Genomic DNA, 27,320 nt, shown 5'->3' with positions numbered 1-27,320 from the left:
TGGTGCTTTGGGTAGTCATTATTATCAGTGACTGCACCATTAAGAGATCTTCATGTGAAGCACCTGCTGTTGCTTGTTCTGAAGTGAACAGTTTAAAAACCCCCTTGTTTCTTTCAGATTCATCAAATGAACTCCCTTCCATCAAATGAACTCCCTTGAGTAATTTTCTCAATATATTTTTGGTGCAGTCGCTCTTCATTTGCCTTTCACACTGTTTTGAAAATTTTTGTAAATTTGGACATTTGATTGGTACCTAAAGGCAAACTTCTTTATTTAGATTTTTCATACATGAAGCCCTCCCTGTAAGGCAGGTACACTGCCTTAGTATCCAAATGTTCAGGGGAAAGCTTGTACATGCGTACACTGGAATTGACACTCAAATTGATGTATTGTTCATGTGCTTCATCCAGTGCAAACTCTCTCCATGTAAAATTGGTTAAACTTGCAGTGAAACCACCAGCCTTTAGATGAGATAAAATATTGCTAGGCATTACCAGTAAATCATATAAAGGCCTTGGTATTAATTATAAGTATGTGTGTCGGTCAAAAGCATGGTCAAGTGGATTGAGCCAACATTTTCAATTCTGCCACTCTTAAGTTCCAATTTGAACGGCAAAAAGCAATATAGAGGGCATCTCTTTGGAAAAATTTGACCAAAATCTGTATGTGTCATCACTTTGACACCTACGACGAACGTACAAGTTGAAATCTCCAAGGAGACCAGATACAAGATTTTCCATTTGGTCAATTGTTTCAAGTATCTTTTGCATTTCACTTTCATTTTTGTTGTCTAATTTTTCTTTTTTTTCTGTTCTTGCCAATGTTTCTTGTAAAGTGCTTGTCATATCAAAGAGAGGATTTTCACTATTCTCTATTGACTGGAGGTACTCTTTAATATGATATTGATAAAAGACCTCCAACACTTGCAGGATAAAGCTATGGCAACTTTTAAATCTTTTTACGCTGGATGAGCACTTGAAGCAAACCCTCTTCTTTATGTGTCAATGTTGCTATTTCCTTTAGGCCAGTTTCCAAATAGATCTTAAATATAATGGGCTGTGTATTTTTGAGGATATGCCAATCCCCTGGAAATGGCAAAAGCCATTGGAGTTCATCTTTATATTCATATTTCACTTTTTTTAGGTAGTAAAACGTTTTGCCATCCCCAACAACTATCACATATTATTGTAATCTCTTTCCAATATTGAAAATGTCATGAAGTTTTTCAACTACATGTTTAACAGTGTCCAGGTTGTCACATGGTTCATTGAGAACACCAAGGTAAACAACTCAGGACTGCTCTGTTAATTTCTGAGATTTGTTAAAACAATTTGACTGTCTAACTTCTGCAAGGTATGCTTCTGGAGACAATGCCAGAAAACATCCTTCTGTACTTTCTCTAAATTTGCTTCCTCTACACACATTTTTCAAGTGTAAGACCAACATTATCTTGATTCCCTCTTGATTCTGAAATTTCTGGCAACAAATATGAATTTTCTGTCACTGTGACGCTAGCAGATTTCACCATGCTACTTGTTATTTTTTGTCCGTTTTGGCTTTGATGGCTCAGTATCTACAGATTTTTCATTATCTGCAGACAGTGACAAACTTTCACCAAAAACCTCCTTCACTGTCATTTTAAGAGGTTTGGGACCAAGCATTTGTGCATTTACCACAAACCATGGTATGCAAACAATTGTCAGTGCTAGCATCAATCAAATCATCTTCATATCTGTCTTTTGAGATAAGAATTTGAAACATTCCATATTGCAATCTTTTTACAAAGAATGGTTCAACAGAATTAAATTAGGGACCCAAATTACATGGCATTTCACCATCCAAGGAAAACACCTGTACTGGGCATTTCAGTTTGAAGGCTAGGCAAGCCAATTCTGCATTATCCCCAGATGAAGTGCAACGACTATTCCTTCTGATCTTGCAAGAAAATCAAAATGCTGCTGTGTTAACAACAAAAGTTGGTCGTGTTCAGGTATATAGTATCTTCCAAGTAATTATACATTTCATCAGTTAACAGCTGTTTACCTATAAAATTCTGAAATTTCAGAATAAAGAGGGAATCATTTCTGATTCGAGACACAAGATTTTGTTAAAGTTGACAGATTTTATCATGACATTCTCTATGACAGCTGAATACTAGGGTAAGCTCCACTTTGATAAATGTATTTGTTTTGGAGGTGTAGTTGGACAGGAGTGTGTGTCGTTCAAAGCTCTCTCTTTTGAGCTATAGAGAGAAGTAACAACATCACTATAGTAATTTTTGGCTTCATGCAATGAAATGGGTTCTCCAAACACCAGTTTGTCCCCAACATGCATTGCTGTGTTGACGAAAATTATTTCATCCAGCTCAGTGTCTGAATCAAAGTGATCAAGTTTTTCTTGGAGACTATATACCAGTATTATGTTTGATAAATCTGAGTCACTTGAGTAATTTTTTTTTTATTTAGATTTTCTACTGTGTGATACAATGACATGTAGCACTTTTTACGCATGGCCTATTGAATTTTATTTGATTCTAAAAAATTTGATTTGTATATCAGGTAACAGGAGTAAGGCTTGGCTGTCATTCAGATTTGTATTGTATTGTGACAGACGTTTTAATCATGGTTTCTGCCATAATAATGAACTTGTCTTTAACAAATCCTTGGTGATGTTTATGTCCCTGATGTTTTAGAGGTCCTGATCAGGACTGCTTTTCAATAAACTCTCAAGAGTTGAACAAGAAATAGTAATTGATAAACTGAACATTTCAATTCTGAAAAAAACTATGGTTACAACTACTGTCACTGTACAAAGACTGTGATTGAATGTTTTGTTTTGTTGATAAAAAAATTGCTTTTAATCTACTGTAGCTACAAGATAAAAAATAATCACTTCAAGGTAATCTTTGGAAAAAAAATTTGCTGTAAGGATGAGTGAACAACAAGTTTTTGCTATACTCATTTCCTCCAGCCCCCCACCCGAAATCAAATGGTACACCCCTATGCCAAGCTTGTCTAAGTAGATGGCAGTTTGGCACATACCATTGTCATGTAGGTGTAGCAGCATTGTTAGCAGTGGCAGCACTAAAGAAACCCTGTATAGCTGAACACAAAAGCTTGATGTTCACTTCAATGTACTCATACTTTTGAACCTATAAGAGTGCAAACCACTGAATGCTAATTTTTATGCTGCCATGCCATATGTAATATGGCAGGGATTATATTTGTATTGTTATGTTTAACAGGCTAGATTTATGTTTGTTAGTCAGTCTGTCAACAGTAAAAGCTCACAATAAAAATCAATTTTTAAAAAAGCACATAATGCAATACCTGATTATGTTTTGTACACTAAACACCTTCTAAAAAACCCCTCAATATTCTAAAGTAGCAGTTTTATTGTGCTTCTTAACAGTTTTCATTGCAGTTGCTCTGCACGAGACAGGCTCTCATTAAAAACTGGTGAATTAAGGGTGTATGGTCATGGGTTGTGTACTACTATGGTAAAAAGTGAGAAATAACTTAAAAATTGTGCAAATCATTTTTCTGATTCTCCATTTTTCTTTCACTTTCACTGAAAGAACATGTTCCTTTGTGTAAGAAGCGGGAAAGACATACTAAAAAAAGGTACAAGGTGACACAGTATTATTTTCTCTGAACTTTATTCACTGAAACATGAAAATCAGAAACAACAAAACATTGATATCATATACATGTACTGTGTATGTGTACATTTTATGTCTTTTAGTATATCAATCACATTTGTGAAAATGAGAAAGTTATTTGCTAACCCTAACAGGGAAACAGAATTCTCAATACTAATAAAATCTAAAATGGCTACAATGGTAGACATTTTATTCATCGGGTGCCAGTTGAATGTTCACATTTTATTTTCCTCAATTCAACTAAACTACATAATATAGCAATGAGAAGAGTTATTTGCTGAAAGGGAACAAGAATTTCCAATACTAATAACATCTGACATTATACTCATCAGGTGCAAGTTGTATGTCCACATTTTATCTTTCCAAATTCAACTGTGAAACAGCATATGATAAATGTTTTAAACCAGCCAAACCACCAGTAAACCATTATAAACAGGCTAAAACAACCAATATATTATCAAGTAAATGGCCAATAATAACACCTTATTATACACCTACTGCCGTAACCTATGGGAGTTTGACTATACAATTTAAACTTTCCGTATTTGTATAGTACGCGGAGTCCCAATACGGGAGACGCACGACGCGTTTTTCAGTGTGTGTAAACCTATGTACTGAGCTGACTGATGCGCGTCTGGTTTTGCTGAATGCCAGCTCATTTGCATAATTTTGCAACAATTTTATTCGGTTGTCGTCTACTCTGATTTCATGGCGTGCAGCTCTTTTCTCTCTAAAATCAAGCACAAATTAAAGGGTGTATAATAATAGGGTTATACACAAAATATGGCCATGTATGGACTCGGGCTCTCTACAGGAAGTAATGGACTCGCCAATACGTCACGCACGGAGCCCTCGTCCATACATGGCCGTAATTTGTATATAACCCTATATTACATATTAAGGGATAAAATAAAATTACAAAATCTAGAGAACCTCATCTAAAACTAGTGGCAATCAGCAGCCGTATTGTTACTTTTGATACTAGTTATGAGGATTATATGAAAACATATTATGGAAGGAAAAATAGGCCCCGTAAGTCACTGATACCACATAGGATTTTTACGATGGTCTAACTTGCTGGCTGGTTTCCACTAGTTTTCAATGTGTTTCTCTAAATTAAATGATTTTACTTTACCCCTTGATATGTAAGGTGTTTATTTCAGGTCATTTACTTTGATGATATGGATTTTTTTAGCCTGTTTTATGGTGGTTTAGGCCACAGTAAAACTACATATAGCAATGAGAAAAATATTAGGTAAAAGGGAACAAGAATTTCTCATACTAATAACATCTGAAATGACCATAATGATGGATATTATATTCATCAAGTGTCACACAAGTAGGTCAAGGCATGGGTACACAGCTAAATTGGCTTATTTTGATCAATACCATATTACTTAAAAACAAAAAACTCACATGAAAGCCAAACTTCGTACAGATTTAAATTTCTGTAAAACTTAAATTTGGTGTCGAAAAAATTTGCATATGATCATGTCACATGGCTAGATTGCTGCCATTTTGCTGCAAAAACTGATCAAGATGGGATCCAACTTGCAAACCATTCTGCATTTTGATATTGTGGTGGATATGAAAGAACTGAATTATGTTTGATCGAGTTAATCTTGCATGGCAACATTACAATTTATTTTCCATAAGCTTCATCTGTTGGCCAAAAGACAACCTAAAGACAGATTGTTCTTGATAGTCTCTTATTTAGTCCTCATATACAGCTTATGGAAATGGATTTTATTCTTGCCAAGGTTTAAAATTAGTCAAACACAATTCAATTTTTCCATATTCACTGCAAAACCAAAATACAGCATAGTTTACAAGACTGAAATCAGGAAAAAAAATTTGTCTACCAAAAACTGGCAGCAATGTGGTCATATGCAGCGTGCGAAATTAACGCTGGTCCGCTGGTCCGAGACCAACAGAATCCCCGACGGACCAGCAGTTTTTGGAGACCACTGGTCCTTCGGACCAGCACAAAATTCACATAAAAATTTTGGAAACCGAATCTATTTGGCTATGTATCCAACCATTTGTCCGTCCGTTCCCCGCTTGCATGAGTGTTTTTCCTAGTTTCCTACGAAGTTCATAATGATAATCCAACTCTTCCGGAAGAGGACGACAGCAGCGACAGCAAAAAGCATTTTGTAAATAACGCTCACAATTGGCCGATTTCACGGGCAGGCTTTTATTTTGACCAATCATAATTCTTGATACTAACAGAGTTTGATAGAAAGGTCAAAGGTCTTGGAAGTTTGCTGTCCCACGTGCTCGACCTGACTAAGGCTGTCGCGGATTGCCCTACAATATGTGGGGTTTTTTGGAAGCTGAGTTCATGCAGACTCTTCATAGTTCAGGATCTAAAAGAGTTGCAAAGTCCTTTAATAATACCTATAGATATATTGATGATCTCATCAGTTTGAACAATCCTGGAATTTCTAATTACCTCCATCACATATATCCAGATGAATTAGAAATTAAAGAAACAACGGAGAGCATGAACTCAGCATCATATCTTGATCTATTTATTGAAATTAGACACAATGCAATACACACCAAGTTGTATGATAAAAAGGGATGATTTTAATTTTGAAATCATTAACTTTCCCTACTTGACCAGTAATATTCCGTCGAGTCCAGCTTATGGTGTGTACATTTCACAATACTGAGATACTGTAGAGCTTGTGATTCATATGGAGATTTTCAAGAGAGACCAGCTTATTAGTCTTAAAGCTGGTGAGACAAGGATTTTCACAAAGTAGGTTGGTTAGATCTTTTAAGAAGTTCTATGGTAGATATGGAGATCTTATATCTAAATATGGCAAATCTGTCACTCAGATGATGAAAGACAGTATTCCCGACTTTGACTCAGAACAGTAATTTAGCAGATAGCTGAATTACCGTACAATAACTTTGTCACACTAGTTCAATCTTGACGGGTTGTAGCATGCTAGCAGGGTACGCTTACCCATTCCGGACACCTGGTACCACCACTTATATAGTGGTTCAAGATTGTACTACCGATTTTGTCAGTGATCTTATGTTTCTTTGTGTGTTTGTTTTTACTGTTTATTGGACCTGGTAATTATTTGCCTTGAATGATAATATTGCTGGAATCGATTGATTTGATGTCATATTGGAAGGATGTGAGCCCCAAGAAGAAAAAACAAAAACAAACGAACAAGGAGAAGCAACAGGCACGAAGGGAATATGATCGAGAAAGACGAAAACCGCGATCTTTTCAGCCTGCATGGCAGAATGAGTTCCGCGACTGGTTGTTATTTGATAAGTCAAAGATGTACTGCATGCCGTGCAGACGAGCGTACGGCGATCTCTCTGCCCACAAGGTAGCCGCATCTTGTAAGTCTGCTTTCTCAACTTATTCAAAGGGTCCGTTTGTGGTTGGCACTAACAACTTTCGACACTCTAATTTAGCCTCACACAGTCTGTCGGAGGGTCATAAAATCGCCGTGGAACATGCTAAGAACCGCAATGCGCCACCCGGGCAAAGCACAGCTGAGGTAACACTGCAAAAAATGAACAGTGCGGTCTTCACAAAACTCTGCTATCTGTTCCGTAATGCCCATGCCATATGTATGAATAACCGTCCATTAAAAGACTTTGTCTGGATGGCTTCACTCGACGTAAAAAAAGGAGTTGATGTTGGAGAAACGTACCGCAACGACAAGGCGTGCAGACAATTTATTTCTGCGATAAGTCGAACAAAAAAAGATACACGATGAAATTCAAAATCACAAGTTCATCACCATAATCAGTGACGGTTCCACTGACGTTTCAGTTGCTGAAAATGAAATCGTCTTTTGCAGATCAGCCTATCATGGTAATATAAAGACATATTTCTGTTCTTTGAAATCAGTGAAGAAAGCTGATGCTGACGGAATATTCACAGCGTGCACACAAAGTTTGTCACAGGTTATGGGACCAAGCTCCCTGGGGAAAGTGGTTGGATTTGCTGCCGATGGCGCCTCTGTCAACACTGGCAAAGTGAGTGGAGTCATCGCTAAATTACAGGAAAACTTGTCCCCATCGATAGTCATGATAAAGTGCTTGGTTCACAGGCTGGAGCTGGCTTATAAAGAAGCAGTCAAGTGTAAACAACATGATAGTCTAATAACTCTGCTTTCTGAACTATATAAATTTTACCACAAAAGCCCATTGCAGCGAACTGGTCTGAAGGAAGCATTTGAAAAGTTGGATTCCATGCCAGTAATGCCATTGAGGGTTGGAGGTACTCGCTGGTTGTCCCATACTCTGAGAGCAATACAGAATCTACAGAAATGCTACAGTGCAGTTGTTCTACACCTTAATCAAGTAAGTACTCAGATTAAATTGTAATGTTATTTTTGCTACAAAAATAGGGTACATGTTTGTTTGTCTGTCTGTCTGTCCGTTGTTTGTCTATAGTCTGTTTGCCTTGTGTGATAACCATTTTCAATGATGTCCTTTATTCTTTTTCCTCAGAAAAAAGATGATGCTAAACATGGTCCTAAAGTGAAGGCACTTTTGAAATTATTACGGAGTAAATCTGTGGTGTACTACGCTTATTTCCTACATGATGTCCTGACAACCTTGTCAATACTTTCACTCCAGCTGCAGCAGACAGACTCCAGTATCTACACCTGTCACGAGCAGCTCCTTGCAACATTAACGACATTGAAAAGATGACAGTAAGGTAATGCAAATATTAATATTCTATCATAGTCAGATGGGGTAACCAGTATGTTATCACACACTAATATTTCTAACAATGACATGCTGCATTTAGATTGTTTGTTGAAAATGTTGTCCACCAGTGTTTTATTTCATAGGAACAGTGAATCTAACTTTGATGTATTTTTTGGTAATTTTATTCTGTACATCAACTGCAGTTTCTTGTTCAACTCTCTAAATATCCCAGTATTAAACTTTAGACTACACTGTAATTGTTATTGTTGTCAAGGGAATTTTAGTTCTGACTAAAATTCAGTTGTCAACAATATAAATGCAATTTACATGCATGCACGTCCCTTTGTTGATAAGCCGAATACTGGTTATTTCAACATGCTTTTGAACAAAAAGCTAAAGTTGATGTACAGAACAAAAATGATAGAGAAATCATTCAAACGTTACAGTTATTGTTCAGACAGGAAATAAGGTTAGAAGTTTATATTATCTGTTGCATGTCAATTTACTTAGGCCTGGACCTAGCTGGACAGAAGTAGTTAGCCATGACACATACTGTGGTGAGACACTCACTGGATCATATAACTACCCTGGCAGTGTTCTTGTTAGCCGCCTTGTCACATGCCTGGAAAACCGCTTGACAGACATTAATGGTGACATACTACAAGCTACAAAGATTGCTAATCTTGCATCTTGGCCAACAGATGGTGATACAGCTGAAGGTCTAGCCCCTTTGATATTTGCATTTGATAACATATTTTTTCTAGTTACAGTTTGAAAGAAACATTTTACAGTTTCATTTAATTACTGTTTTGTTATTGAATTAATAAATAAATATAAATAATTGTATTTGTTTCTATTCCGTTACAGGTTTTTTTAAATTTTCATTGACCTTTCATTTTTTTTTTGCTTTTCTTTTTTTTATCTGTAGATGTATAATACATTTATGTCCACTAGACCTTTCCTTTCAGATACTCACTGCATGTTGTGTTTTATAATTAGAATTAGTTTTTTTTATTTTATAAAACATCTTCTGCCAGGTCTTTGGCTGTATACATGTGAAATACATACCTTAACTTGAGGTGTTCCAATAAAATGTGAAAAGTAATATCAGTTCATTTTATTTTTATCAATTTTTGACAGATTTTGGAGATGAAGCAATGGCAATTATGACAGAACACTGGAAGGATGTGTTGGTTCGTCAAGGTGTTGACTGCAATCTCATCTTACCAGAGTGGGATTTGTTAAAACATCAGCTGTATAATAAGTAAGTTTATTCATTCATGCAGATATTGAAAACTCAGTTTTTAACTTCTATATGTCTGTAAATTGTAAGTGGAAAATGTAGAGTTTTATAAGTATTGAAATGTAGAGAATTTAATGATCTGGAAGTAGCTAAGAGCATATCAGTTAATTTTGTTGCAGCTAATAGTTTGTGTATATTCATCTTGAAATTTCAGTGAGAAGATCTACAGCATTACCTGGCCTCAAATCAATGCCAAGTATAGGTTAAGGACATCGAATGTGCTTGACTTGATCGATCTTGTACTCAGCCTACCAGCAGGCAGCGCTGAGTGTGAACGTGGCTTCTCCATCATGAAGTTGACAAAGACAGATTATAGGAACAGACTTTCCAGTGCGACCCTGACAGACATCATGAGGATTAAACTGCAGTCACCAAACATTAGTGAATTTGATCCAATACCAGCAATTCACCTATGGAATTCATCTACTCAGAGACATCGCCGACCTACCTTTCAGGCAAGCAGGAATTCTCTGCTGACAGATTCTTTGGCAGTCAATGTATCTACATCTACACAGGAACAGGAAACTGTGCAAAAGGAGGCAGATGCTGCAAATGCAGTTGCTACTGAGTGTGCTGATCAAGACAGTGATGTAGAGTCAGTATGAATCTGACTTTGAGTTGGAGACTCTAGCTGCTCTGAGGATGATGATGTTCATGATCTGTTTGAAATAGCTGATGGTGTAAATGGAAACTGAAGACTTGTTCCCATGTAGTGGAAATCTGAGATGAAAACTGAAAGACGTTTTCCTTTTTCCCCCATGTTTATTTGAAATGAAAAATTTTTCTCATGTAAATTTGGAATGAAAACTGAAAGAAGTTTCCCCCCCCAAGTTAATTTTTGAATGAACCTTTTCCAATAGAGATCTGGAATGAAGACTTAGTAGAGATCTGGTACTGGGTGATACCTACACCTCTAGTCATGGCATATATTACGGAGCAAAAAAAATATTAAAATTTGAAAATATATTTTTGTTCATTTATTTGTATCAATATTATATACAACACCAGAGTAGGAGAGACTAATAATGTACCATCTTATCAGCTATTTCCATTGGAAATACATTTTGAAGGTTTTTGTTAGTTTTTTGTGGGACCAACATACATCAAGAAGGACCAGCAGATTCCCATTGCTATTGGTCCTACGAACCAGCATGCATTTCAAGTTAATTTCACACACTGGTCATATGCAAATTTTTTCAACACCAAAATTAAGTATTGCAGCACTTAAAGTTTGTACCAAATTTTGGCTTTCATCTGAGTTTTATTTTTTCAAGAAATGATATTGGTCAAAAGAAGCCATTTTATCCTGTACCCATGCCATAACTTACTTGCGCAGTTGTGTGATTTTATGATTGGTCATGTGCAAATTTTTTCAACACCAAAATTAAGTATTGCAGCACTCAAAGTTTATACCAAATTTTGGCTTTCATCTGAGTTTTATTTTTTCAAGAAATATGTTATTGGTCAAAATATGTCATTTTAACCCTGTACCCATGCCTTAACTTACTTCGCCGCGCAGTTGCGTGTCCAGATTTTTGGCAATTCAACTGTAAAACTACTAAGTATAAAATAGCAATGAGAAAGCTATTTGCTATAAAAAGAGAACAAAAATTTCCAATACTTATTATATATGAATGGCCATAATGATGGAATTGTAAACATCAAGTGTCAGTTGTATGTCCACATTTTATATTTCCTACTTCAACTTTGAAACTTCATCATATACTAGTATATGGCAAATTCACACACCATACAGTTCTTTTAGCTGGTCCTTAATATTACATTTGAGATGGTTATGCTTGGTGAATTTAAATCCGTCAAAAGAATCTTCTCCCTTGGAACTTTCTCAAGCCATGGCTCAGAACGCCTTCCTACACGTTTTGAGAGTGGTTTCCATTTAGTGGTCCAGCCGCCATGCCACCAATGAAGTGTGACTGATAAATCATCAATCACCATTACCTCCCTATTAATGGAACCTCTTCCAATGTTCTAGGGCAGCAGCTGCCATCTGACCCACAGCAAAAGAGACATCCCCTGGTGTCCTAACAGTTTCTACTGCTTGTGATGAGGAAGGACGAGCTCCTGTATAAACCTGTAAATGTCCATGCCAGAATAACAACTAATATTACAACTGACAAATAATGCATTGTTTATCATTAGAGATTGAATTGCACTTGCATGTGAATCTCATAACATTAGGAGCTTCATTTTACATTTACCTTATTTGAACCATCTAAATGAAGTGTTCTCCGGTGAAGATTGAGGAGATCCTCTGAAAGTGGAGGCCGGGCAAAGGTTTCCATGTTTCTTCTCAACTTCTTATGAATAATTTCTTGTAGAGGCCATTCAGCCTGTTGTTGTTCTGCTAAGTACTGTGGCAAGGTTGAACTGAGAAAGTCTTCCCACCAATTCTTCTGTTCTTCTGTGACAACTCTGACAGTGCTGCTGTTGATAAGCTTTGGAATGTCTTCCAGTATTTTGTTCACATTCATCTTAACATCAGATGGCACTACCATACCAGGAATTCATAGTGGCTTGGCCTATCAAACAATTGATTTAGGGTTACAATCATGAAGAATAGCCAAGATTCATAGGTACTATGTGAATGCTACATTTCAGGCAAATTACTGTGTTCTAGAAATCAGTGAACATGGTACTTGTGTCACATTACAACTGTATTCTATGGTGAATAACAAGAACTTCACTAGTGGCAAATCATTTCTCACACATCAAAAGTCAACAAAAAATCATCATTAAACTGAATCACTCTGAGTACGTGGGCATGATATAATCTGCGAACATCAAATTCACTTAATTTTACTCCATTGAAATTCTGCTTTCTATAATGTTAGCTCAAGTGAAATATGCTTTGTGACTTTTTATAGTAAAATTCCTGACTATAATTCATTAGTCTGCATTAACATGAGTTGAACAAAAATTTATATGTGGACAAATCAAGACAGAATATTGGGTTACAAGTACTGTTCCTTTAAAAGATCAACCCACCTTTAGAAGTTTAAGAGACCCATCAGTTGGAATCCTTTCAGTATCTGTGCTCCATATCTTATACTGAAGTTTGGCACATCCAGTCTCATCCTTTGAGATTTTAAATGCATGTGGTACAGAGTGGTTGTGTAGATAAGCAGCTACAGGTTAATCCAGTCACGAATGTCAAACATTCTGTCTAGTACGTGCACACTTGAACTACTTCTAGAATAGCCTGACTTCAAGATTCCAAGTACAATATCAAGCAACTCTAAAATTGTAAAATAGAAAATTCATTGTTTACAATCTGTGGTGTAATCACATACTTAGTTCTTGTTGGAATACACCCTCTAGTATATACAGTGTAAACTGATTTTCAAGATTTCCAACACCTTTCTCATTAAATGCAATGTCACATTCAAGTTAATTATGGTTATAATTTAAAGGTGTCAGAAATTTGAAAAACCTTTTACTCGTGGCAATCACAAAAATGTGTCTTCTGGAAAAATATAATTGCATCCACCAGCTGGCACATTACATTGTTGTCTTTTGAAATGAACCAAAACTGTTAACTGGTAAAAAAAAGTTGTCAAAATGCACTCGGTTATTTTGAGGTATCAGATATTTCCAACCCTTTTCTCCTTTTGTCATCATGATGAAATGTTTACCCATAAAAATACTGCACTAATGAATTATCTGTAGTGTAAAATTAAGAATACTAATAACTTACCATCCACAGTTACAACATTCTTGCCACTGATATTATTGGCAATGACGCTGAATACTTGGTCAATGTCTAATTTGGAAAGAAAACAAAGGAAATTAATTTTGTTTCTATATTAAAGTTTAAGTGGGGACCATTCTGATAAAATACAGAGCATTACAACTATAACTGACCCTGGATTATTTTCTGAAGAACCATTGAAAGAAACCATGTATTTTATGTCAACCTAGCACAATTTACTGTCAAAAGCCTGTATGGTACCTCAAAATGATTACAGACAGAAATTCAAAACAACCAAATTATGCCCTAAATAGTGTAGTTTTTATATGTCAAAAACGAGCACTGATATTTAGATTACTGGTGACATGCAAAATTAAATGAAACTTCTCTGACAGACTCTTCAAGTCAAAGTGAGATTAGTTCAATTTCAAGGATATCTAAAATAAAGTGCTACAGTACGTACCTTCGTGAGTGTGGCCTCTCATGAGAAAATTACATACACCTGAAAAGAAAAAAGGAAAGATAAAGTTCATTAGAAAAGTAGATATATTTTTTAACATACAAAGTTCATTAGAAAAGTAGGTATATTTTTTAATGTACGTGCAGTTTGATTACCATTGTGGATATTTGGAAAATACAGAAATCTAAATATTTCAAAACTTTTTTATTTGAAAGCTGTCCATTTTGGAAAAACACACTAAACACTGTCACTGTGACAACTCATATTGCTGCAAGTCTGAAAATAGCAGTCAGATGTGATTGGACAGAATTATTGAAGTCATTGAAGTTCAACCTATAGTTTTGCTAGCTAGCTTGCCTCAATGAGATTCATTAAAAATGAAAAGCTGTTAAATAAGCTTACCTCATTGAAAACGCCTTCCTCAACTAAGTAGCCAAAGAAAGAGAAAACAAACTTATTCTTGTTTTCTCGAAAACAGTTGTCAAACTGGAAAAATCCAGTGTCTGGAATCTGGTCCAACTCCTGCAGGATGCGTAGGACAATATTCATTGTCAAATTACTGTCATGGGGGTATTGCATAAGATCAAAGTATCCAATGGCATGTCTCCCATGTACTAGTGTACCAGTCAGGTGGGTTCGGAGTGACCATAACCCACTTGTTGATTTTCTAGTCTGGGCCAATCTTGGGATGCATAGCTTATTTGGTCCATTCCATCGACAATAACACTGAGATATTTATCAGGTTGGCCTATGGCTAGCTCTCGATGATCAAAATAAGTCTGGCGTTCAGCTCTGAAATGTGACACATTAAAGAATGATTACAGATTATGGTCCGTCTGTATTCAGTCATCTGATTGACTAAAGGCATTGCTAGGGTTAAAATTATTGAGTACATGTAGCTTTAGTGCCTTTACAGTGAAATAATTAACACAAGGTGATAAATACCTTTTACGTGACACACTCTTTGAAAATCTCAGTACAGTGTTAGCTGTTTCATAAAGTTGCACAAATTCTCAAATTCTAGTACATACGTACCCAGTACATTTTTATGGCTCAGATGTGTTCTGGAAGGGTGATTATGCTCTATTTTAATGACTGGATATATTTGATTTAAACAATCACCTTCTGATATTTCCTGCCAATTTGCAAATGTTCTCCAGGAGGCTTACATCCATTTCCAAATAAACTAAATAATTAAGTAAGTCTTATCAAATGTCTTCAGAATACTCACATGTTCACGGTATTGTGTTCCTCCATTAGTCTGTCAATAAGACTCTTAACTTCTGGATCCATAGTGCTTGCTTTTTCTTCTTTTAATGCGACACAGACATCACACTTAGTGAAGCGATTTTCCTATTGAAAGATGTCACAGAGAAAATATTTACTTGGTGGTTATCAAAACCTGACAATTTTCTGTCATTGAGAATAAGGCTGTAAAAAGAAACGTTTATGATTTTCTTATGGTGGACAGCAAAGTCAAAGAATTAGTGGTACAGTTCTGAATGGCATGGAAATTTCTGACCCCTTTTCCATATTTGTGATAGTTAAAAGTTCTTGATGATGATGAAGATAGACAATATACACATAAAAGAGAATTGTATTATCATCCAGCATATTTTATCAACCAGTGATCAAATGCCTTCATTTAGTCAGCAATTCGACTGAATATTAACCTGTGAATGTTACTTACTGGTGGAATCTTTACATGATTGAAATGCTCATTCCATAATCGTAGAAACTGAGAACAACAAACTACTTTGTGTTGTGTATCTTGCTTGGTTGCCCTATTAACTTCAGAAGAAAAATAGGTTGAATAAACTGCTACTTTGGTCAGAAATGATGGGAGATGAATGCGCTGAATATCTGGCATTTATCCCCAATTTTGGTGAAGTATGCTCTCATCCATGCCAGAGCAGATCGAGTTTCAACTGTCGATTTTCATCCAGAGTTTTCAGAAAGGGTACCGCTACAATAATGCCATCCCTATGGGCTTTCTGAGCAGCAGTAAATAGTGCCTTCGGGATATTATGAGCAGCTAACCAGGCTGACTTGCACACCTCCACACCTCTGACTATGAATACAGTTTTCCCATCAGATGCTGTATTCGATATGAGATAATCTAAAATGTGCTGTACCTGAGCTCCTCTCTTTCCAATTTTCTCAAATAAATGTTGTGCCACAACAAAGTCTTCCTGTGAAAGACGTAAACTCAGGCAATCCCATTCACATCCACAGCTATTTTCAAAGGCTGTAAATAAGGGAAAGTTAAATTGAACAAATGTTATTTGTTACATACCTGCTAAATAATTTCTTCCTGGGGTGCCTGAGATGGAGGGTGAGGCAGCTGGGTTTCACCTGTAATGGATGAAACACATATGATATTTAAAAACATGCCAGTCATAGGTAAATTCAGTAATTAGTCCCCACGGACACCGTCCGGGGGGACTTATAGGTTTGGTCATGTCCGTCCGTGCGTGCGTCCGTGCGTCCGTCCGTCCGTTCACGCAGATATCTCAGACATGCCCAGGTCAATTTCTTTCAAACTTTGCACAAGGATAGTACCCTACCCCATACAGATGCACGTCGATTTGTTTCACAATGCGATCAAATTTGGCCGTGTTAGAGGACTTTTTAGGTTTCACCTCCATAGACTCCTATGTATAAGGCAGTCTCCATAGACTCCCATGTATAAGGCAGTCCATAGACTCCCATGTATAAGGCAGTCCATAGACTCCCATGTATAAGGCAGTCCATAGACTCCCATGTATAAGGCCAAGAAAAATAAAAATTTAGTTTCTCATCGTATTCATATTGCAAAAAGGATGCAGTGACACAGTTTTTAGTCCCCATGGATGAAGTCCAGGGGGCTTATAGATTGGGTCATGTCCGTCCGTGAGTCCATCCGTTCACGCAGATATCTCAGATATTTTGACAAAATGTCACGTGACCTTGGTGACCTTTGACCTCAAATATATATATTTGTCCATAACTCAGTAACCACAAGTGCTACACCCTTCATATATGGTATGATGGGACAGCTTATGACGCCACATATTGTACCTCATTAATTATGCACATATCTAATTTTGAGCAAGCCAATCGAGCTAGAGGTCTGATTTTTGGTATATAGGGATAACTTAGCAATACAATTTTTTTGACAAAATGTCACGTGACCTCGGTGACCTTTGACCTCAAATATACATATTTGTCCATAACTCAGTAACCACACCCTTCATGTATGGTATGATGGGACACTTTATGACGCCAAATATTGTACCTCATTAATTATGCACATATCTAATTTTGAGCGAGCCAATAGAGCTAGAGGTCTGATTTTTGGTATATAGGGATAACTTAGCAATACAATTTTTTTGACAAAATGTCATGTGACCTCGATGACCTTTGACCTCAAAATATATATTTGTCCATAGCTCAGTAACCACAAGTGCTACACCCTTCATGTATGGTATGATGGGACAGCTTATGACGCCACATATTGTACCTCATTCATTATGCGCATATCTAATTTTGAGCAAGCCAATCGAGCTAGAGGTCTGATTTTTGGTATATAGGGATAACTTTGCAATACAATTTTTTTGACAAAATGTCATGTGACCTTGATGACCTTAGACCTTGATTATACATATATATGCATAACTCAGTAACCACAAGTTCTATAAGCTTCAATTTTGATAGGATATTAGACCTTCAGATTTCACATCTCGTACCTCATTTATTATGCACATATGTATTTCTTGGCTGGCCAACACAGCTAGAGGTCTGATCTTTTTTCCCGATTTAGAACCATAACTTAGCCATGCCTCTGTTATAAATTGGGAAAAATGACATAAACGTATGTGCCCATAGATGTGAACTTATACACTCCAGCGATACTTTTTAATGACCACATTTCCCTGCCCCATCAAGACTAATACTCCTTTTACAAGTGGGGACTATGTCATTGACAATGACTTGTTTATTTTTGAAAATTAAAATCACTTGATTACATCTGTATATGCTATTCACCAAGGATGAAATTTACTGGTAGAAAGCTCTTGATATGCAAATGAGAATAACCCTTCGACCTCCACATTTGCCTGCCTAAATTTTGAAGGAATTTTTTTCATATTTTCTTTCATTTTTAACTGATGCTTTTTCCCTTTTGGACACAAAATGTTTAGCATGACCCTGGTTTTAGAATTTGGTCGAAATTCTGTCAAACTTATCATACTTTATCTAATTACAGCAGATAAGCAGACTATTTTGTCGACCTGGTGTCAAAGTTGACAACAGGCAATCAATGGGTTAAAGAGACAAGTTTATCTTTTGAACTTCAAATTTTAAAATTCTACTCAAGTCAAGTGGTTGATTGACTAAATCAAAAAATTACCACTTACCTGTATTGGGTAATCCGTTTTCTGATTTTTCATCTGATGATGAATCAAGACTTTCAGCAAAGTGAAATGACTGCTCACTGTTGTCTTCACTGTCACTTGATTCAGAAGATGAATCAAGGACAAACACTTTCCTCGGTTGAAGTTCTTCTGAAGTATCAGAGCTGATTTCAATGATATCAATAGAAGAATCTGAATCACTAGTATCAAGGTCTTCCACAGCGTTGCCATGATGCAGTACAACCAACAAACCCTTTACAAATGAGTCTGCTAGTTCAATTTTCCCGCCTAAAAGTAATAGTTTGCTCACATGACATATGACAGCCAATCCTTGCACAGTAACTGTAGCAAATTTTGTTCCAGTATGAGCACATGCAACACACATGATGCATAGATGATTGGTACCTGAAAGTTTTAGGACATTCCACTTTCTCTGAGGGGTTGTCAAATATCTTGGTCCTGATTGGACACTGCAACTTTGTATTACTATTGGCAAATCAGAAGCTTGCACTCAAACTTCAGACCAATTAGAAGCAAGCATCAAACAATATTGACATATGTCATAAGCCATGTGAGCTACACCAGAATTTGGCTGGTCCCTGGGGCAGAACACAGTTTTCCACCGCCGTAGACACAGCTAGCTGAACCTGCCAGACTACAATATTTTTTTGTAATTTTTCAAGACCAGAGAAGTTTATATAAAGAGCAAGGTAAGTGGGATTTTTCTCAAGTTCTAAAATTCTGTTGATGCACAGATACTTCTCAAAATTTGGGGCATGGGTAAATAAATTACCTTTGCCACATTTAAACTGTGGAACGATATAGGTTGCTTTGAGAATTATGCCCTTAAGGACATGAACTAATTTTTTCAAACTGACCTGCACATTTTTGTGAGGTATAGTTTTCAGACATATACATAAATCTTTCAGGCAATTTCTATTTTTGTTATTTGGTTTCATGTTATCAGAAACCTTTGAATAAGTATCTGTGAAGTGATTCAAATTTGTGGTATTGAAATGCATATGTTTGCACGTGTTTGACAGGTTTTTTAACGAACGTTTCTTCCTTAAGGTAATATGCACCTCGAAAGTGAAAGACTTAAACTTTTGCTCTAACTTTCCTCAAGGAGTCTTTCAATCATTCTCTTTCAAAATCAAGAATAAAAATAGGGGGTCACCATGCAAATTTTGGTAATAGAGAAACAAATTACCCAAGATTTACCGATATTAGAAATTCAAAATGGCCGCCATCCCTGTGTTAACTCTATGGCGAAAAATTAAAATTTTCGAATTTCGAAAAATTAAGCCGGTAAAAAGTTTTCTTTCACCTTGAGCTTTAAAATGAACCCCCACATGTGGTATATCAGAAGAGAACTGTAAAAATTTGAGAGTCCGAATGTCTGTCCCCGAGGTGCATTCTACCTTAATTGCAAATATTATATGGTAATCGTGAATGACTTTTTTCAGGAAGTTTTATCATGCAGTTTATTTTTAAACCAGTGAGCTTATTCCCTTGCATCATTTAAAGGTTAAAAATAATTTCCTTTAATTACAGATGCCAAAAGGAAAAACTTGGGCATTGAACTATGGTGATGGTGAAGACAGAAATGTCTACATATTTGTGAAAAAAGGGCAGGATTCCTATGAGAGAAGAAAAGATAAAAAAAAAGAATGTAATACCACAGGTTGTTAGTGCCACTGGAAAAAACACTAATGGCGAAGAAAAGATTGTGGTAAGTTTAAAAGTCTGATATCAACTTGTTGATTGATTCAGGTCAATTTACAATTTTTGCTCTGACCACTGACGTTATAGACTTGATAAATTCTAACTTTACCACATGGGATATAGAATTTTATGCTTCTAGAAGACTTTGCTGTGGCAAAATAATGTGTGGTATTATTCAGATGATATTCGTCTCAAAAATAGGGAAGGTAGGTTGGGAAAATTTTCATATTTTGTAGTTTTTTATTTCTTTTGTGCTAGAAGTCATATCCAAAATACTTGTGATTACATCTTACAAAAAAATAAGATAACACCTCTTGCTCTCTAGATCTTGTAATTTTATTTTTATGCCAATTTCATGTAAATTACATGCATGATTATTATGTATTATGCATTTGTTAGCTCTGAAAAGTTCAGGTTCTGAGGTAAAATTAGGGTAGGTCTTATTGGAACCACGCAATCACTTTGTTTTTGGTGTAAAGTAAATAGAAATCAATACTATTGGCAAGACATTAGACAAAGTTTGACCTGTAAAGTATTTGCTTTTATCAAAGAACTTAAAAGTTAAAACTTTTCCTTGCTCAATGATCATCTGAAGACAATTTTAATTTTAGAAATGAACCTTCTGAAAACTTATGCAATCCAGTAGAAAAATACTACAATGATTATAGTTGAATTATTAGAGAGAAATTATAGTGCTTCTAAGGAGTGTCTGTGATAAAATTTACAAACTTAATTTCAGTAATGTTTCAATACTAGAGCTTCGCATGGCATGATGTTACTGTTTAAATTTGTTTCAGAAATATCCGAGACTTTTTAGTGATTCATGTTTATGCATTTCCTCATTTTTCAAATCACAGGAGCATATGTGTCAAAGGGCAATATGTACATTTTCTACTTGTGACTTCATGCTACATATTTTATGTACTAGACATTGTTTTTAAAGGGTTAATTTTAATATTTGTTTTCCTTTTACCCTTTAGTTTCAGACTGCTGTAAATGAGAAAGGTTTGCCAAAGTTTTTCATGTTAAAAATGAAATACTTCAATGTAGCAGCTAATGAAATGTCATCAAAATTCAGAAGTTCTTCAGACGCTCAACAATTTGCCTCGCTGTTCAACAAACTATATGGTAAATATGTCTCATCTGGGCTTACCAGTGCAACTACTCCCTCGTCTTTCCATGTCTGACCCTGAACCTCCCAAGAAAAAAACTAAGATCAGGAGGAGGAAGAACCTTGAAGCACGACCCATGGCTGTGACACCAGTTGAAAACCAAGCAGGTCAGAAGAAGACTGAGGATTTAAACTCTAAAGAATTTCTGGAATGGATAAATACCGAAAAATCTGTGGGCACTCATCAAGTCATGGTACAGTCCCTCCACCCACCATCACCAAAACACACAGTCAGAGCCATCAGAATGGATTATGTAAAACAACTGGAAGAGATCATCATTAAAAAGCCTGCTACACTACTAGCTCAGCCTCTCCTAGGAATTGTGAGTGAAAGCAGTGATAAGGAGTCTTTTAATCCAGCACTAGTCAACAGGTATAAAATTCATATTATTGGTGGCAACCACAGGCGTGAAGCCCTGCAGCGACTTCAAACAGTACCTGAAGTACCAGTGATCCTTTATGTGGGTGAGTTTTTCTACACTTAGATATTATTTTGGGTACAAAATACTATGTGCAAATGTGACAAAAGGAAGAGGTTTTACAATGTAAAGAACATTTTGTGCAGATTGTCAATTTTGCAAGTTTCATTAGAAAATCAGTCAATGCAAAATCCAAATCTTGTCTCAAACATTGTTATGTATATAAGCCATAATGAATAAAAACTTTAAATTTCAGGCTGTACAGATGAGGAAGTGATTCGTTTGGCTCAACTCCATAATACAGTCCTTATGAAAATGAAACTGTGCGGCAGCTCTGCTGTAGACTAGCGGCAGCTCTGCCGTAGAGTTGCTGCACTAGTGCTGCACAGGAAAGCTGTGCAAGAGAGGCTGTGCAGGAAAATGCAGCTAGCTGCACAGTTTCTGCACAGTGTTAATCTGAGCAGAAACTGTGCAGCAGGAGACAAAACTGTGCAGCTTCTGTGCAATAATCTCCATACTGTACACCTTGTGTGTGGCAAATGTAAAATGTGTACAGCTTGTGTACAACAGACCTTGAAGTGTGCAGCTTGTGTGCAGCAGGCCATCAAAGTGTGCAGCTTGTGTGCCAGAAATGACATTACATGTACAGATTGTTATTGGTTATTGCTGCAAATATGGAGCAACACATGATGGGCACATTGCCGAGTATTTTATTACCGGGAGTACAGTGTACCATTGCACTTCGTGACCAGTCATATTCAAGAAAACAAACGACCTTTCATTTATATTTTACATTCATTTATTTTTATAACAGACAATCCAACTTTTAAATTATAAAAACTGTTAGATAATGGACAGCTTTTAAAGCACAGTTCAGCTGGTGAAAGCGACACAGGCCTAAACTCAACAACATTGCAGGATGATGGATATAAAGAGTACATCTGTATTATACAGCAGTGACATGTAACACCATTACATGAGTACCCCCTTCGACGATCTGGTTTGGTAAATCAAGGTTCAATCGACAACTGAATTTTTACGAAATTTTTTTTTTTAAACAGGGACTTGTCTGACTTGCAAGTTAAACTCTGTATTTTCTGCGAGTGATACCAAAATGCACTGAAACAGTTTCGAACCAAGTCTATGATGGTCTGTAACTTGTGTAAGGACGCGTCGTAGACTTTTGTTACTGCAAATCTGTACCTTAAAAATATCGACAGATGAGAACTTTTCATTGTAGAAACAAACAAATAAACTTCAATGTCGCAGGACCTGCTACTAGTACCTTGGCTCCAAGCAGGGCCGTGGACGTGCTCAGACTTCACGCTATAGCAGTGTATACAGTATACGGTACGTACGTACAGTTCCCAGCACTGGAAGCTAAGTCTGTGTCCTGTCATCGCTAACAAAATCTCGCTTTCTGTTATTATTATTATTCTTTATTTCAGGCCATAAACCCATACAGTAAAATGTACAAAAAATACAACATTACATCTAAGAAATAAAGCTAGAAAAAACTTAATAAAGAATACTCTTACAATGTTTCCAGAAACTGGACTGAAAATAAGAGTCGGAATTAACACAGCTGCGAATAACAGGGTTTTCGCTTTTCCACAACCGTTCACAAAATGCAAACAACAATTTACGGTGAAGCGAGGTAAAATTCAGAATATTTCTGCTAACAAAGTTTAAACTTATACTTGTATCACGCTTCAGATTAAATATCAATCTCAATGCATTATTGTAGGCTACTTTCAGTGAAGACATTTTTTGACACTGTAATTACACCAAACATTAAGACAATAAACGCTGTTTATGTTGTCTTCTCCCTTGTTTTTCTTTGTTGACATCATACCGGTACATCCTTTTAATTTGTTGCAAACATTTCCGTTTGTGCAAATGCATCTTTGTGTTTTTGGTCATTTTGTCTTGCTTGTTCTTTGACTCTGATATCAGTGACTGTTCTCCTTTTCCTTTGGTACATTCTACACTTTGTTCTAAACTCATCACTATTTCTGGATTGATGTTGTTGTTGCCGTTCTTTATTAGTGTAATGTGAAGTCTTTATCATTCCGCTCTGTGTATCTACGGTAATGCCTCTCCATCTTTCCCCGATAGTTGGCGCCCTTCCCAAGTACTGAATAATAAGTATTCAATGTCAGCCATCTTGTTATCCAGTCATTCCACTTTCTCGCGCCGTACAGTGAACTTGCTTTCGCTGGCGCTCCTTCTCGTATCATGAGTGACTCCAAGCAGTCGAAGAAGAACCGAAGAAATAAGTCCTCCAGTAGTGCCATTAGCACGGAGGCACAGGCAGAGACCGAGAGTACCATTTTGCTACGACTGAACCTTCTGAACCTGACATTACAGAACTACCGAAGGAAGGTCAAGACAGCATGGCGACCACAGTCGTGCATGCAAGTGAGCCGACCCCGGCTATTCCTTAAACCAGCGCTGGACCAGAGTTGCTCACGCAGCTACTGGGACAAATGTCACAACTTGTGGCTCAGTCACAGGCTAACCAAGCGACAATGGCAAACTTTTTTGCGTCGCAAGGCGAGTGAAGATACTCATAGTCAAGTTCGAGGTCAAGGGTCACGTAAGAGAAAATCGTCGACGCCGACATCTCCGCCAAGACCTAAGTCTTCCCGTCAGGAGGTTATCGAGTCTCAAAGTGAACTTGACTATTTTGAAGATTCGGAGGACAACTTTCAGGATGATTTTCCTGAGTCCTCAGGTATGTCACCGTCAGTATCGAAGCCTGCATTAGAAGGTGAATTAGACGCCATATTTGATGACGTACCAGACCATATTAGCGGCCAGTTACATGGCCAGTATCACAGTCTTCAGTTGATTGGTTGATGAAACGTATCGATAAGACATTGTCACCTACTCAACTAGTAGAATTACAACAAAACTACCTAGTCCCAGAAGATAGAAAACAACCATTTGAGGTTCAGCAAATGCCAGGAGCCCTCAGAAGTTTGATTCGATCAAATGCTCCATACTTCAAGAACTATGACAGACCATACTACAAGACTCACCAGGTAATGCATTCAGCATTAAGACCAGTTATCAAGGTACTGGAATTCTGTGTTCGCGCTGCCCATTCGCCACGTTCGCAAATGCGAATGGAAATCGATCCTAATTCGCCACATTGGCGAAAGTGATTTTTGTTGAAAATATTCCGCAAAATAAGCAAAAACGTGGGGTTTTAAGTCTTTGTTGATCTGCGCTTCTCTTTCGGTGATTCGCGAAAAAAAAAAAACTATACCTACTTCCGTATTGATCTCTCCGACGTACGCAATTGCAATCGAGCCAAGTCTCGCGAGAGATTTGACGTCAATTTGTATAGTGTACAGCATGCACATAATGACTATCGCGAGAATTGAAAATGCAGGCAGACGCAATCGAGCCCTAGTCTTGCGATAAATTTGACGTCATTTTGTCTAGTGTACAGCAAGCAAAGCGAACACTCGCGAGAATTGAAACTTTTGCTACAGCAGACATACGCATTTTAATCGTGGTCACAACGTTCGGTGTTGAAATTTATTTGCATCGTGGTCTAGACGTTCCGTGTTGCGCATTTTAATCGAGGTCTTATTTTAATGGTGGTCGATTTGCATCGCGGTCCTCATGGTCCCGTATTGATGTTCATAAAAATCGCCATCCCAGCGACGCATTCCGTGTTGTTGTCGATTTGCATCGCGGTCACGACGTTCCGTGTTGTTGTTCATTAGAGAGGTTACAATCTAATTACGTGTACGTCTGAAGGCACACAGTGGCGTACGCGTATCCATGATCAGTTGTGATTTTTTTGGTTGATTTTGCCGTATTATTTTTTCAGAAACATACGAAATTCGTCTAAGTTTTAAGAAACAATTAATTTCTCTACGTGAGGACTATTCAAGCTCGTTGTATCCTCGCATTAAATTTACCGATTTTCTGTAGGCCTAATACAGTTATTTATGTGGTTTACGGAAATCTTTGTGACAGCTTCAGGTAGAAAGTTGAATTAGACAACATTTCATTTATGTCAGGAAATCATAGCACGTACGTCTTGTTCAGGTGAACTCTACGGAATTTTCTGATATCAAAGATGTTTGCTAATTTACAATGATACTCATACTAGTACTTAACGAGATTTCCTGTCTAAATTCCCGCAAATCACCAAGAATATCTAAAAATTACTACACGTAATTAAGACTACATGTAGAAGTGTCGTTTGATGACGTTCCGAACGTCTGTGCCACATTTACGAGACGTTACGTCTTGTATGACGTGACAAAGACGCTACGTGTACTCGATGTAACGCAATAACGTGTAACCAAACTTCTATTTTAATCGCAGTCCAAACGTTCAGTGTTGCTGTCATGCTGTTGATTTGCATCGCGGTCCCAACCCTCCGTGTTGCAGTTCATTTTAATCGTGGTCTCAATGTTGCGTGCTGCTGTCGATTTGCATCGGGGTCCAGAATCAAGCAATTTTCAGTGTTAAAATGAAGACAACTGGATACAAGGTTGATGTGTTGATAGTTTATTATAATAATATAATAATAATACTTTATTGCATAACAACACACTTCGGGAAGTGCGGTAGAGCAAATCAAAATCAAACATTACACACATGTTCAGGTAAGACTGCTGCTGGGGATGAATCTGTAGTGCAAGAAATATACCTTAAAAGAGGCTTCTTGTCTTCAAAATTCATGACGTACAGGAATTTCTCTCTGTCACTTAAATATTCAAAGTTCTCAAAATGTGATTTCATACTAGTGAAAAGAGTATTTCTATTATGAACATATTTGTCACACTTAATAATACAATGAAACTCATCTTCTACAGAAGACTTACAAAAAGTGCAAAATCTCTCATTTAACGGGATTCTTGGGACTGACCTTCTGCCAATCTCAATTTGTAAATTATGATCAGAAATACGAAACTTGGTAATCAATTTCCTGCAGTTAATATTTGTAATATCCATCAAGTATTCCTCAAAAGTAAATAAGTTTTAAATTTTCTGTATGTTCTTAGTTATTTTTGTCAACACTCTGAGTCCTTACATCATTATGTAAATCATTAATCCATGAGACACGATATCTTTCTTTCAGTTCTCTGTGAACTGTTTTAACAGTGAAATTAATGTTACAGATGTTTGACCAGACAGATCTTCCACTATAATCATCCAGAATATACTGAATATACTCAAACCACTGGGAGTGGTGCTTAGCAGTTGTATATGCAGCACGTAGTAGAATATCATCTGATAAAACCAATCTATGCCAATATTTTATCATATGTAGTATAACAGTGAACTGAATGGGGTATCTACCCAATTCACCAACAATACCAGCTCGTGGAGCTTGTTTAGAAACACCAAGTAAATACCTGTAAAAGGAATACTTATATCATTCATAAAATTCTTCTTATCATTGATTTCGTTTCCCCAATTTCACATCCATTGGACATTATAGCATTATAGAAAGCTTTGTTTTCATAAAAAATGTGTGGCTAATAAAATTTGTCTGTGGCTAATAAAATTTGAAACTATTCGCCACAGTGGCTAACAGCTTTCGAAACCCAGCGCTAACACAGGAATTGGTGTGTTCTTCAGCCTTCCAGTCTGATAAGTTACCAGAGCTGAAGAAACAGATAAAGTCTGGTTTATCAGATGCAACACATCTACTAACAACAGCAAGCCATATGATGGCAGAGCTCCGCCAGGCCAGAATGAAACCCTTGTTTAAACAAGAGTAGAAGGATATCCGCAAGAGTCCAAACCCA

The 27,320-nt window shown here is 36.8% G+C and overlaps 3 protein-coding genes and 1 long non-coding RNA gene across 5 annotated transcripts; 2 read left to right on the top strand and 2 right to left on the bottom strand.

The window, feature by feature from the left end:
• Positions 1 to 9,417: 9,417 nt before the first annotated feature.
• LOC139146380 (uncharacterized) lies at positions 9,418 to 10,555 on the top strand. The gene is made up of 2 exons (XM_070717764.1): positions 9,418 to 9,620; positions 9,814 to 10,555. The coding sequence occupies exons 1-2, from the start codon at positions 9,514 to 9,516 to the stop codon at positions 10,262 to 10,264; spliced, it is 558 nt and encodes a 185-aa protein (XP_070573865.1). The 5' UTR covers positions 9,418 to 9,513; the 3' UTR covers positions 10,265 to 10,555.
• A 289-nt stretch (positions 10,556 to 10,844) lies between these two features.
• Positions 10,845 to 13,862, bottom strand: LOC139146379 (uncharacterized). Of its 2 annotated transcripts, XM_070717762.1 has the most exons (5): positions 13,832 to 13,862; positions 13,375 to 13,440; positions 12,666 to 12,915; positions 11,879 to 12,199; positions 10,845 to 11,751 (listed from the first exon to the last, which is right to left on the bottom strand). In XM_070717762.1, the coding sequence occupies exons 4-5, from the start codon at positions 12,173 to 12,175 to the stop codon at positions 11,626 to 11,628; spliced, it is 423 nt and encodes a 140-aa protein (XP_070573863.1). In that variant the 5' UTR covers positions 12,176 to 12,199; positions 12,666 to 12,915; positions 13,375 to 13,440; positions 13,832 to 13,862; the 3' UTR covers positions 10,845 to 11,625. The 2 variants fall into 2 exon arrangements, with proteins under 2 accessions (XP_070573863.1, XP_070573864.1); XM_070717763.1 differs by lacking the exon at positions 13,832 to 13,862 and having other exon boundaries at positions 13,375 to 13,757.
• A 372-nt stretch (positions 13,863 to 14,234) lies between these two features.
• LOC139146319 (uncharacterized) lies at positions 14,235 to 18,607 on the bottom strand. Its single transcript, XM_070717726.1, has 5 exons — positions 18,226 to 18,607; positions 16,125 to 16,172; positions 15,964 to 16,076; positions 15,060 to 15,181; positions 14,235 to 14,620 (listed from the first exon to the last, which is right to left on the bottom strand). Exons 1-5 carry the CDS (start codon positions 18,605 to 18,607, stop codon positions 14,455 to 14,457), a joined length of 831 nt encoding a protein of 276 aa, XP_070573827.1. The 3' UTR covers positions 14,235 to 14,454.
• Positions 18,608 to 19,303: 696 nt separating this feature from the next.
• LOC139146378 (uncharacterized) lies at positions 19,304 to 20,965 on the top strand. Its single transcript, XR_011555138.1, has 2 exons — positions 19,304 to 19,954; positions 20,928 to 20,965. It is a non-coding gene; the product is annotated as an uncharacterized lncRNA (long non-coding RNA).
• The last annotated feature ends 6,355 nt before the right edge of the window (positions 20,966 to 27,320 follow it).

This window comes from Ptychodera flava, chromosome 12 (genome assembly GCF_041260155.1).
Source record: "Ptychodera flava strain L36383 chromosome 12, AS_Pfla_20210202, whole genome shotgun sequence".
NCBI lineage: Eukaryota > Metazoa > Hemichordata > Enteropneusta > Ptychoderidae > Ptychodera > Ptychodera flava.
This window is presented reverse-complemented; position numbering and strand designations above follow the sequence as displayed.

What these genes read in the sequence shown, in the direction of transcription:
- LOC139146380 (XM_070717764.1), top strand. Translation starts at nt 9,514, where the DNA reads ATGGCAATTATGACAGAACACTGGAAGGATGTGTTGGTTCGTCAAGGT. An exon ending in AAACATCAGCTGTATAATAA is followed by an intron (nt 9,621 to 9,813) that starts GTAAGTTTATTC and finishes TTGAAATTTCAG; the next exon opens with TGAGAAGATCTACAGCATTA.
- LOC139146379 (XM_070717762.1), bottom strand. Translation starts at nt 12,175, where the DNA reads ATGGTAGTGCCATCTGATGTTAAGATGAATGTGAACAAAATACTGGAA. An exon ending in ATTTAGATGGTTCAAATAAG is followed by an intron (nt 11,752 to 11,878) that starts GTAAATGTAAAA and finishes GGACATTTACAG; the next exon opens with GTTTATACAGGAGCTCGTCC.
- LOC139146319 (XM_070717726.1), bottom strand. Translation starts at nt 18,607, where the DNA reads ATGTGTGTTGCATGTGCTCATACTGGAACAAAATTTGCTACAGTTACT. An exon ending in TTGGAAAGAGAGGAGCTCAG is followed by an intron (nt 15,182 to 15,963) that starts GTACAGCACATT and finishes ATCTTTCAATAG; the next exon opens with GAAAATCGCTTCACTAAGTG. An exon ending in GAACACAATACCGTGAACAT is followed by an intron (nt 14,621 to 15,059) that starts GTGAGTATTCTG and finishes GTCACATTTCAG; the next exon opens with AGCTGAACGCCAGACTTATT.